Source organism: Denticeps clupeoides, unplaced genomic scaffold (genome assembly GCF_900700375.1).
Source record: "Denticeps clupeoides unplaced genomic scaffold, fDenClu1.1, whole genome shotgun sequence".
Classification (NCBI taxonomy): domain Eukaryota; kingdom Metazoa; phylum Chordata; class Actinopteri; order Clupeiformes; family Denticipitidae; genus Denticeps; species Denticeps clupeoides.
Genome location: NW_021629843.1, coordinates 10,255 through 23,477, shown reverse-complemented (window position 1 = coordinate 23,477; position 13,223 = coordinate 10,255). Strand labels below are relative to the sequence as shown.

At 40.4% G+C, this 13,223-nt stretch overlaps 1 protein-coding gene across 1 annotated transcript in view; it reads left to right on the top strand.

The window, feature by feature from the left end:
• The window catches only part of LOC114775924 (receptor activity-modifying protein 1-like), a 33,867-nt gene extending 27,728 nt beyond the window's left edge, over positions 1-6,139 (top strand). Inside the window, exon 3 of the mRNA XM_028966606.1 lies at positions 2,621-6,139. Coding sequence (XP_028822439.1) covers positions 2,621-2,876 — 256 coding nt within the window. The 3' untranslated portion in view covers positions 2,877-6,139. The remainder of the gene's footprint in view (positions 1-2,620) is intronic.
• Positions 6,140-13,223: the final 7,084 nt, after the last annotated feature.

Here is a 13,223-nt window from a genome sequence, read left to right as displayed (position 1 = left end):
TCTATCTATCTATCTATCTATCTATCTATCTATCTATCTATCTAATCTATCTATCTATCTAAAACTAAAGCACCATCCTGGAGATGTGCTATGAGGAATACTTCATGTTTGTTGCACTGGAACATTGTGGCTGTTATAAGGCAGCGACTGAGCCCTTAAATTAAACAATCACTCTTCTTTAATTCTTTAAGTCATTTAGTTGTGTGTGTTGCACTTGGCCATTAGAAATAAATAAAGAAAGAAAGACAGTGTGTCCCCATTCTTTCAGTTCTGGTTGCACACCACCGAGCACCTCACCACTACCAACAAAAAAAATTAAATAAAGGGGGAAATGGCACTGTCACATTCGTTGTATTTAAATATGGATGAAAGCTTAATGTCTGAAACACTGGTGGCACAAATAGCAAACCGTATTTTTGTTATAGGGCAAATGCACACATATGTTCATAATAATTTAATGCATTTTAAGTCATTTAATGATTCAATATCACTGCTTGAATATATTAAATATACTTAATATCTGCAGTATCTGTCCGCAGGAGCACTGATTCCAGCTGGTTTCTGAGTTTTAATGGAGTTAATACTGCAGTGTTTTGAGCTCAGAATGAACCAGCAGTAGCCAAGATCTGAAGTAACTTGTCACTGACATGCGGTGTGGGAATATCTATAGTTCACCCCATCTTCACACCCCCTCCAACACCCCTTTGTAGAATCTTTGTAGAAGAGCGGCTGACAGCGCACAGCACAAGCTCTGCTTCATGCTTTTGTCGATTCTTTTTTTGTGGGGACATCTGCCGCCGTCTCCAAGAAACACCTTGGTTGATCTATGCCAGGCGTCCAATGCAAGTGTCTGGTAGTTTATTTATAGAAGGTTTATAGAAAGTTATGGGCTGTGGCTTGTGGCCACACTGTGTTGTTACTATGAGAAGGTCTTTGCACTGGACATTTTCACTTCACTCATGCACAAAACACTTTTGGCAGATTTAATTTTATTTTGATCAGTTTCATACATCTACATTACATTTATGACATTTATCAGATGCCCTTATCCAGAGTGACTTTAAATCAGTAGTGACACGGACAGTCACACATTGCAGCACTGTTCTTTATCATACGATCACATTATCTATGTAATCAAAGAAGAAAACAAGAAAACAAAATATGGTGTTTTTTTTTGGAAAATATTAGAATTCTTCAACAAAAATAAATCTCACATGTGCAAGTGAGTGGGTGAGGGGTGGTCTAGTAGATTACACAAAAGTCACAAACCCCACTTACTACCATTGTGTCCCTGAGCAAGACACCAGGGGGACTGTCCCTGTACAACAACCCTGTGCAACAATCCTCAAAAACAACTTATTCTAATCTCCACTCAACCCTCCGACTCCCCCTGCCCCATTTTCCCTAACTGCTGATGATTTTTTGCAACTTCTTCACAGGGAAGATTGAACAAATCTGCAAGACATTCTTCACCACAAATCCTTCTCTACCCTCTGAAGACTCTACAATTGCTCGACATCAGTTTTCTAAGCTCACATCGGATGAAATCATTCAGATCATATCTACACACAATCCAACAACCTGTCCAGTAGATCCAAACCCTTCCACAATGCTCTAAACCATCTCTCCTGATTTCATCCCTTTAATTTCTTAAACCGCTCAATCACATCCAGCCATGTTCCATCCGCCTTTAAAACAGCCAGGGTTCTTCCAATACTAAAGAAACCCACCGCTGATCCTACAGACATCAACAATTTCCGACCAGTTTCTCTCCTAATTTCTTTCTAAAATCCTTGAGCGCTGTGTCTACAATCAGCTATCTCTTCATCTGTTACAGAACAACCTCCTGGATCCTAACCAGTCTGGGTCCAGAACAGCTCATTCTACTGAGACTGCCCTTCTGGCTCTTTCTGAGAAGCTACATGCGGCCAAAACTGTCATCGGTTTTTATTCTCCTCGACCTCTCTGCAGCATTCGACACAGTTAACCACTCTCTTGTCTTTCCTGAAGAGGCTTGGAATTCGGGGCTCAGCATGGCAGTGGTTTGCTTCCTACCTTGATAAGCGATCTTACCAAGTGACTTGGAAAGGATTCACCTCTGCCTCACGTAGACTCTCTACTGGTGTCCCTCAAGGCTCAGTACTAGGTCCTCTCCTTTTCTCCCTCTACACGAGATCACTTGGTGAGGTCATTTCCTCACATGGATTATCCTACCACTGCTATGCTGATGACACACAACTCATCTTCTCTTTTCCTCCCTTAGATCCATATGCTGCTTTCAAAATCTCTGCATGTCTAACTGATGCCATCTTGGTTGGCAGTGTTGGTTCACAACACAAAATGTGTGTTCATTTTGTTTCTTGTCAACATCATTTGATTTGTAAATAAATATCCATTCTTGCCATTCAGGCTATTTTTTTGTTCACATTTTCCACCCTGTCCCAACTTTTTTCTGATTTGGGGTTGTAGATTTAACGTCTCTTAATCATTTATTTTACGCTGCTTGTTTGAATTTGAGTGCAAATAATGCTCAAAAATCTGATGGGGAAAAATTGCCAAATAGCATATCTTATAGTAAGGATAACTAATTTGAAATGTCATCTTTTATCACGTCCCGCAGGTTATATGGAGAGTTGACCAACTGCACTTACTTGGTGGCGCTGAAGATGAACTGCTTCTGGCCCAACCGCCTGGTGGACGAGTTCTTCATTCAGGTCCACCGGCACTACTTCCACGACTGCTCCCTGACGGGCCGCCTGCTACGCGACCCGCCCAATCGCGTCCTGGGGCCGTTCATCGTGGTGCCCGTGCTCATCACTCTGCTCATGACGGCGCTGGTGGTGTGGAGGAGTAAACGCAGTGAGGGCATTGTGTAGTGCGGGCACTTACTGGTTTCACAGGTTCAGCATGAAGACAACTTGTGACATTTTATTACTAGAAATGCACCATCTACGAAGAGGATGCAGGAAGATAATAAAGATATTTCTTAAGACTTAAAAGACTTAAAAAACTGGAAAAGTCCTCAGAGGGTGGGTGTGGTCTGTTCACACGAGACACTGCTAAATTGGCAAAAGTATTGAATTGAATGCTGTGATCTTGTCCATGAATTCTGACCTTTCCTGATAATGTGCCACATCATGTACACCACTATACAAATTACTGGAAAGAAAATGCTGTGTAGAATATGAGCTTTTCTACCCAATGAAGGACTGCATTTCTTTCTTGATACCGTGCACATGGTGACTGACGACTTTAAACCAAGTCAGGATGCATTAAAAAAATGTAAATTAAGTTAATCTTGTAGACTGGGTTATTTTTATCATTGCTGTTGGCTAAGAATGTGGCCTGTACTGTAAACTAGAGTGGGGATTCACAGGAAAATATATTTTCCCTCCATAGCTAGTAACATGTTGTATGTAGGGCTCTTTTTGAACACCGATGCCATTAGCTGATTAGATAAATGCACCCAGTATTGCTGAATTTTTTGGAAGGATTTTAGGAATCACTGCACACAGGCTTGGAACTGGCACCAGGAAATACACTGTCACGTGCATCCAAAGTGTCTGGGTTAATAAAAATGAACGAGCCATTTCTTCTCATGGAAATGCAAAGAACAATGTGATTTTGAAGTTATGTTGTTACTGCTTGGAATTGGCCAGTTCACTCCTGGTGAACACCGATGCCATCCCCATCAAGAGGAATAAAAGTGGACTAAAACAGGGGTGAAAAAACAGCTTGATTGTCAGGGCGTTAAGGAGAAGCTCCTGGATAATAAGGAAAACAGACATCTTAATGGGCCACATCATGCTAGACGTCATGTTTCCCAAAGCCTCTTACGTAAGTTTCTTACTCTGCATAGCTCTCACAGGTAACACTGATGTGAGAGATGATGTTAGCAGCAGTGCTGTTCATGGGGTTCTCACGGCAGCTAATTTTAGAGCTTTTTCCTGCCAGGATGAAGTGAAATATGAGACAAAAAAATGGTAAAGTTACTTTCTTAAAAATCTCTGACTGTCATGGGTGTTCTTGTTGTTGGCAAATTACTAATTATAAAACTAAATTGAATAGCACTAAAAAAAATCTCACGTTGATATGGGGCAGTGGTGGCCTATCAATGTCCTGTAATCGGAAGGTTACCGGTTCGAATGCTGGACAGCCAAGGTGCCACTGAGCAAGGTACTGTCCCCACACACTGCTCACCACGGGTGATGGTTAAAAGCTAATTCAAATCTTTATGCCCTACTGATAAGACTGTTGATCAGAGCCATGCATAAACCTTGACAAAATGTATATAGTGCCGTTGTGATTCTGGCCTGATTGGCACCCTGGGCGACTAAACAATCTTAACAAGTTCCCGTGTACATTTAAATCAAGACTAGCTGTTATAAGCCAATGGTGGGCTATTGCTTATGTCTGGTTGGTTCTGTTTTTTTAATAGTATTTTAATTTTGTGACAGTGACAAAACATGAATGAAGCTGAGACTGCTGTGTAAAAATCAGTGGTAACCAACTTAAAAAAGATCTATTTTAAATGCTGTACCCGGGCATTCCCTGTGCCCGTTGGTGACAGGAGGTTACGCAAACAGGAAAATATCCATGAGACAGAATGTTCCTTCTAAGAATTCTTGGGCGTTTCACATTTTTAAAAATAAATGTTTCAATATACAAGCAGCCACGACAATAAAAATAAACAGCCAATTATATAAAAAATGGTGGAATATTAGGCCTTGAACAAGGACACTTTCTTTGCAGTTCTCTCCCATGGACTTTATGGGCTTGTCTGTGAACCCCTTACATTCATGCAGTGTAATATGTAATTTTTTTTTTTACGTCAGTGTTGTTCGGCAAGCGAGAAAACACATGAATGCCTCCATGAAACAGGCAACTACAAAAATTAGTTTAATTAAAACCACTTTTGTGGTTTTTGAATAGATTACAAAATTAGACAAAATGTGTTTTTAAAAAAAGTCACAAATAATATCTTATGACTAATAAAACAAACTTTAGTATCTATCCTTAAAATCCTCAAAAACACACATTAGGGGAAAACATTTCTAATGAGTAAATACTGAGTTTAGTTGCTACCATCAGAAGCTATAACTAATACAAAATTCTCTTATATCTTCCTTCAAATGCCTGTTATAAGACCATATTTTCCAGTTGGGGCTAACACCTTCAAATTAGTTCATATTTTCTGTAAAGGGGGCAGTGGTGTGCCTGGTGGGTAAGGCAGCGGACCCGTAATCGGAAGGTTGCCAGTTCGAATCCTGAACCACCACACATTTCGTTCTTCACAATGACACAATTTCTTCATCACAATGACAATCCCTTTAGTATGTGGTTTTGCATTGTCCAGCTGAAATACTAATGGTCTTCCCTGGAGGGGAAGGACTTCTGTACTCTAAAGAATATATATACCTTCCAGGATTCATAGTTCCTTCCACTTCACGTTTGGACTGTGTTGAAATATGCATGATAGAGCTTTAGTGAAAGTGAAGTGATTGTCACTGTGAAACGCTGTAGCACAGCACACGGTGACACAACGAAATGTGTCCTCTGTATTCTCTGAGATATCCCTTTTATAGCTAATCATGTTACAGACCTGATATACATTTACTCCCAGCTAAATTGTTCTTGCTTTTTCAGACATTAGTTGCCCCTGTGTCAATTTTATTGGGACCTGTAGTGGGGATCAAATTTGAAATGTGCTCCTTTTTACGGGTAAAGTTGTAGAATTTGACAGTCCAATCTGTTACATGTGGCGAATAAAATAAGAAACTGTTTTATTTCTCATTTTATATTACTTTAAGCAATTTAACTTTTCCAGGATTCGTGTTGTAAATAATCTTTGTGAAAACTTACCTTAACCTGGTCAAAATGTGCAGTTCAAAGGCGGTCGAAATTCTTCTTGTCTGAACCTCTGAGCAACAAAGTGAGAGACAATCACAACGCTGTGAGCGTGTTAAATAAAAAAATACTATTTGTTCCACACTTTGTGTGTTTGTCGCTGAATTGTCCCTTGGCAAAACACGTCTGGTTAAACCATTAAAAAGTTGCATTGTATGTGTGTGTGTGTGTGTGTGTGGGGGGGGGGCAGTCATTAAAAAAAGGGACATAACACAAAGCCCAGAATGCTAAATGTTTTCTGTCATTTTTTCCTGTAATTAATTTGGCAGAACTGAAAGGCGTTGGAAGCACAGTCTCTCTCCACGGTACCTCCTACACATTCAGTAATTGTGTGGGGTTTTTTTTTCATTTCCCTTCAATAACACAAAAAAGGGCTAAAAAATGACACTCCGGTGCTCTGAGAGCAAGGTGAGTGGGTGGTTTTGATGGTTTAAAGCACACTACACTGAGTGAAGAGGTAACCAAGAGTTTATATATCAGGATTTTGGACTAAAATTGCTTCTGCAAAAGCAATTTTAAACAGCAGTCTTAATGTGCATCTCATGGATCCTTGTGCAGGTCATATGAAAGCTAATAATGAAATGTTTAGACAGAGGAATTCATAGAAACCAGAGTTTGCACACGTTTGTTGGATTTAAAACTGAAATAACCTCATGGCTAGAATAACCAAAATTTTGCTGTGATTGCCGCATTTCACACTCTTGGCCTTAAGTTGGACAATGGGGATGAGTTCGAACAGTCCTGAAGGTTTAATGCTGAACACCTTCTTAACATTCACTCATGTTAATGAGCATCTCGTCAAACGGCTTGGCAATAGTGAGCAAAGCAGCCATGAAGGTAAACAGAGGTGACTCCATTAAATCAGATTCATGTGTAATATTTGCAAATCAGTCTTGTAACCTGCAAAAAGGCCACACAAGAGGTATAGCATGTTTAAACAGACCAGAATAAAGGACATGTTCAGGAAAACTGGTGGTTTTGTATAGTGTGTGTTCGACCAACCAATGCACACTTACATCACTGATGGTTCCCAATGTAGCGGCGTACACAATAACCGGAAGTAGAAGGTAAATTAGTTCCACAAAGTACGTTTTCCTGGTGCAAAAAAGCGGGGTGCTTCTGACAGTATTGTAGAATACTTTCTCTGATGCGAAAGGGCCGAACAACCTCAGAGAAGACACCCGAGGCTTGACGTAGCAGACCTTGCTCCATATCCCTCAAGATATTCCATGTTACGTAGGTACAGGGATTTATATCTGTGAAGGTTCTCAGTCATCCAGGTCATGGTTATCTCAAAAAAGGTTATTTCAATGGCAACTGAACTTGTTATGGATCCTTGACAACGTTTCGCCCTTCCTTGAATTCGAGTTCAAGTCTCTGATTTAAGACTTGAGAAAGCCCTCTGGAATGGAAGGACGAAACGTTGTCAAGGATCCATAACAAGTCCAGTTGCCGGTGAAATAACCTTTTTTTTAAGATGCAGGGATTTCGTTTTTGTATGAATCCTGAATCCTGAACTGCCAAGGTGCCACCGATGCCACAGTGTTTCATAACGACTGTCCCTCCACCTCCACTGTAGATAATTTTCTCTCAGAGGAAATACATAGAAGGTGCTGCAGAGTAATATAACCCACCGTTCCTGGAATTTTATTATTTATCATTTTTTCAGGAACGCACCTCATAGTTCAATGGACATCTCTTTACGCTTGTTGCAGGTGAAACCTGGAGGTCCCGGGCGATGAAAGTTGATGCAGGAATCAGTGCTGTACTCATCCCTGTATTTTTCTGCTGCACAGCAAAGCTGGCTTTGGAACAAACCATGTCTGGAGCATCGAGGCAACTAGCGACTGCTCTGGCAACGGTGCCCAGCCAAGCTCTTCATTTAAGCCACAGGCTGTTAAGCGTTGAGGACAATGTGGCATGGATTAGCTCAGTCATCAGACAGCTTTTTCTTAAAAGTTAACATGCACGTTCCAAGAAAAAATAAAAATATTGTTTATTGGATAATGAACATTTAAAATTCTCAATTTTCCACGATCACCACCATCTCACCAGATTGATTCAAATTTTATTCCCTGTAACATTTATGATTCCACGATAGACAGGCGAAGAGAATCGTGGAAAACTGCATTAATAACTAATCTAATAACACTGCTCCTCTAGACACTCAAAAGAAAGACATTAATGAAACGGGTTAGAGAAAATAGTATTGTGTGATGGTTTTAATTTAGATGGATTTTACATATAAATAGTATATAGTTTTCTCTAATCTCTGTCCCTTGTTTTTATAAAAATAATGGTTTTCTTGCAAGGCCAAGCTCTGATAAGGTTCTTACGCCACCAGATGTGCTTCAGACCCACACAGTAGATAGTAATGTATAAGATCCTTGTGTGTGTGTTGTTGAGGACAATGAAAGAGACACTGACACTCTCACCCAGCCTCATCTTTGACTCTCTTCACCAGAACCTCGGATATCTTCAGGGCAGTGGTGGCCTGGCAGGTAAGGAAACAGACCCGTTCCATTCCGATCCGCCAAGGTGCCACGAGGCGCCACTGAGCAAAGCACCGTCCCCACACACTGCTCCCCGGGTGCCTGTCATGGCTGCCCACTGCTCACCAAGGGCGATGGTTAAAAGCAGAGGACACATTTCCTTGTGTCACCGTCTGCTGTGCTTTTTCACCCGTGAAATTTATATCTCACTTTCACAACAGGTGACACAACTAGGGTCCCGTTTTAAGACTTGTTTTTGGCACAGCGCTGCACAGCAACGATTTCCCCCGAGCAGATGGGAGGGTCATGTGCGGAGCGACTAATTGACTAATTTGGATTTTTCATGTCCATGTCAAACTTTCCCTGGCACTCCGGGCTTTTCCGGGCGTTCCGTTTCTTTTGTGTTCCTAATTTCCTTGACTGGCGTCACCTGTAGTTTGTTCTAAATGTTCTGAGTCTGCATGCGTTGTTCCTGCCCCCCGGGGGGTTTCCTGCCATGTTTCATGGTTTGGTAATTGAAGCCCTTTTCAGCGTTTGCGTCCCCCCTGCCCGGTGCTGCAAAGCCTGCCCAGGGATCTGCATTGTGAATTGTCCACGTGCGGGACTCAGCACAATCTCGCTTTAATAACACACATTCATAACATCTCATGGTGTAATATCTGTTTCTCCTGAGAAAAGTGACTAGAGATAAATCAAGTAAATGATGCTGTGTTTTCATTTCAGATAGTATTTTATAATAGATCTGCCAGTGGTCTGAAATTCAACAATAGAGACTTTTGAAGTTGCTTTGGATAAGAGCGTCTGCCCAATGCTATAAATGTAAAAGTTAAATAATTTTTAAGTGTGTGTGTGTGTGTGTGTGTGTGATTTATTGTAAACCCATTTCACCCATTTTTCATTTCAGTTACAGGATAGTGCACCGGCATTTTTGTATCTGACAGAAAACCATAATTGTGCATGGTGAGACATTTTAGAATGTATCACATTTTTACCCCTTTTTTGGGGATCTAAAAATATTGGGGTGACAAATGATGTGGCAAATATAAAGCCCTTTAGACAAATTTCCTCTCTAATTATCGTCTGAGGATTATACAATCGTTAGTCATGGTCCTGTACACAATTCCTGTGAGCGCAAATCCGTTTAAGTGGTTCGGACGTGACAGGAAGATTTGAAATTGCACCGGCAGAGTTCTGGAAGAAGCTGTTTCAGCTTCCTGTTTTTCCACTTAGGGAGCAAACGGTGCAAAGATTATTATTTTGGACATTATTTTGGTATTATCATTTATAACTCAAAATCTAAATTTTATAAAACTATAAAATTCACAAAGCTTCACACAATGCAGCCAGGGAGGTCTGACTGACTGATTTGTGACAGTACAGTGTGGTTTTCATCCAATGCTCCGGCAACTCCCCATTCCCATGATTCCCCACTGGAGGATCACAACAACCGAAATGGACTCAAGAATATTTTTTCCCCAAGAGCCATTACGCTTCTGAACTCTCATATGCACTGACTGCATGCAGTTGTCTAACCCCCGGAATTCATCAATTGTGCAATTCTTAAAACCAATGGTACTGTGAACTATACTGCGCAACATTATTATTCTTGTTGTGTATTACTCACTGCATAACACTGTTGTTAATGTGCAAAATGAGAGTAGTCCAAAGAGAATAGTCAGGGGAGGCAACAGTCTGTGCGAGGCAATGGCAATCATAAAAAAAAGGTTTACAGCAACGTGACGCAAAACACTACGAACGAGTTTGCGTTGTTTTCACTGCGTGGCGCCATTTTATGCTAGCTGTTGTCACTTCTGGGTCAGAGGCGCCCCGGTCTGCTGGCCTGTTGGACGAGTGGTGGCCACGACACCCTACTCTGTGACTTTGTGGTCTTCTGCTTCATGGCTGTTAAATCCAGTGTACATCTCTGTTCTGCTTTTGTAACTTTAACTTTTTTACATTTTTATTTCTGTTATTGGGTTCACTGGTAATGAGAAATGTAAAGACATTATGTTATAATGAGGGGTGATTTAAATTCCTCCCTCGTGTGAGAGTTGCTCTGTGTCACTCTGCAAAGAATGCCTCGCTCAGTGCTGTTTTCAGGCTGTGCAGGTCAGTGTTAAATTAATTATGACTGAATCACATATTCAAATCAAAACCAGCAAGGACATCAGCTTTGGTTCCACATTGTTATGCCAAGAAGTAACTAATTACGCACGGTTAACTGCATGAACTGTTTATTGGGCTTATTGGGTTGAGCATTGAATCGGCATTGAATCGGCATTGAATCGGCATTGAATCGGCATTGATTCGGCGCTGGATGCGGCCAGCTGTGCCACGTTGAGCACAAGCACATGGAAGTTAGATGATGAGCTGGGCGCTGATTAAGGTTCAGCGTTGAGCCCTAGTGATGCTTCTTGCAACCTACGAGCTCTTGATGACTAGATAGAAAGATAGTGGCCCAATGAACATTTTTTTTTTAGAATATTTCTAAAAATATAAAACTGAAAGAAAAACATTTAAATATATTTCTTTGACCAGATAAGATTTTTGCTCAGCTCGCACTTTTACTCTCTCGTCTGTGAGCCTTTCGCTCTCGCTGCTGGTTCTCTTGTTTATGTTGCCAAATCACGTTCTAATCAACTTCATTAAATAATTTGTTTCTTTGAAAAATCAAGCTGAACTAACTGAACTAAGGAATTAGGACAGCCTGAATCACATGAATGTGTTTGCTTGATGAAGTCCAACAATTTGTCCAAGTGGCCATGCTATTTGTCTTGTTTAAGAAATTAGAAGTTATTCCCTGTAACAGTTAAGAATAAATATATGAATCACTGCAGTAATTAACCAACCAAAGGCCCTTGCCTATTTGCCCAAAAGAATCAATAAAATGTCCATGTCGCAGGCTGGACCAATCAGAAAGCAGGGTAGTAAAGCTTTATTTACTTTTCAGGTTTATGGGTAAGACTGTGGTCCATAGTGCCTGTAACAGCCTTCATTTGAGGTGGTGGGGGTTGAAGGTTTTACAGTTTGAAGTCTGGAGCTGTGTTACTGCAATCTTAACTTGTTTGGAGATGTGCTGATTTTCAGCTCTGGGGTTTGAGTAGACACCCCACACATGCTCCTCCTCATAGTCTCACTTTAAGAACTACTGTGGTTTAATCATTTGAATGAATCCTTCAATTAAACTGGTTGTCGATTGCACCCAGAATAACTTTGTGCCTTGAGCTATAATGGGGTGAGAGGTCAAACGAGATCAGGCAAATATGGGGGGCGAGAATATACTATATGTGAGTATACTCCAGTACTTAGTGCCATGTTCGAACATCTCACATTTCTGTCAGTCTCCTAACTCTTCAGCAAAAATAATGAACGTGTGGGAACATGTGTATTATATTACCAGGGTTCTCTCCACCTCAAAGATAAATCAACCCTCTTATTGAAGTTAAAATATTGTGCAAACAAATAAATATAAATCCAATAATTTTTTTTTTGTTTTTTGGATAGGGGTCACCACAGCGGATCAATCATCTCCGTTTCACCCTGCATCTTCATCCTCCACACCAACCACCTATAAAATTCCATTTTTATATTTGCAGAATTTATCAGATGCCCTCATCCAGAGTGACTAAACAGTAGATACAAGGACAGTGTCCTGCTGAGGGACACAATGCCTCTTGCCTGGCAGCTTCATCCTCAGCATTCCTCTCCCAACAGGTCTGTTCTCTGTACATAATTTTGGTAGAATTATTTGCAGTCTAGGCAATGTCACATTGGATAAACTGTGCTGGACAAGTAAACATCTAAATGAGGAAACTAGATTCTGCTCAGGGGTAATTCAGATAAATAAGACTAACAATCTATTTGTAAAAGTGAAACCTCGGGGCAAGAATAAACATTTATGCTGGATATTCTTGATGATTAAAAAAATATTAACAACCGCAAACACATACCACAAACAAATAACAGGATGAAAAAAGAAATCAAATAAAAACTATGTTAATATAAATCTGAACTTGCAGCCAAATCTACTAAACAGAGGAATGATGACCTCGGGAGCTTCTATTAGCATATAATATGAATATAAAATCAACACTTTCCAAAGTATGTGAAAGCTAAAGTACAAAGTCAATAGTGTTTTTATTTCATATGCAGCATTTACAAAAAAAGACACTTTTTAATCCATTATTTTTTTGACAACTCTCATCCCAGAAGGCAGGAGGAGGTTTTATTGGGATATAATAATTCCATCAGTAATGTGACAACTGGTTCCAGTGTGGGACAGCATGCCTGAATTATAGCAAGGTAACTGACATGAATACATTACAGTATGTTAATTTATTAAATGCTTTTATGCAGAGCAATTTACAGATGGTTTTAAATTAGGATTTAGACAGTAAAAGATGAACGTGATGCTCAACTTGAGGTGCTGGAAATATAAAATTATATGTAATTTCAGATTCACATGCTTAGTGGGTGCTCCTAACAAGGACTGGACACTCTGGACCCAACGAAATGTGTCCTCTGTATTTAACCATCACCCTTGGTGAGCAGTGGGCAGCCATGACAGGCGAATCGGCAACTTTCCGCTTAGGGGTTCGCTTCCTTAACCGCTAGGACACATCTGACCTTCAGTTTGACCATAATTGTGCCTTGTCTTGTCTCACAGATTACCAGGAAAGTGTTTAATGTGTTTGCAAGTAAACACAACTCTTGTGCAGTTGCGCCACCTGTACCTCCCTTGTGTTCATGCTCTCAGACCTGGGCAAGAAAATAAAGAAAGTGCAAATACTTATTAGTTTAAGAGAGGAGGCGATCCCTGAATTA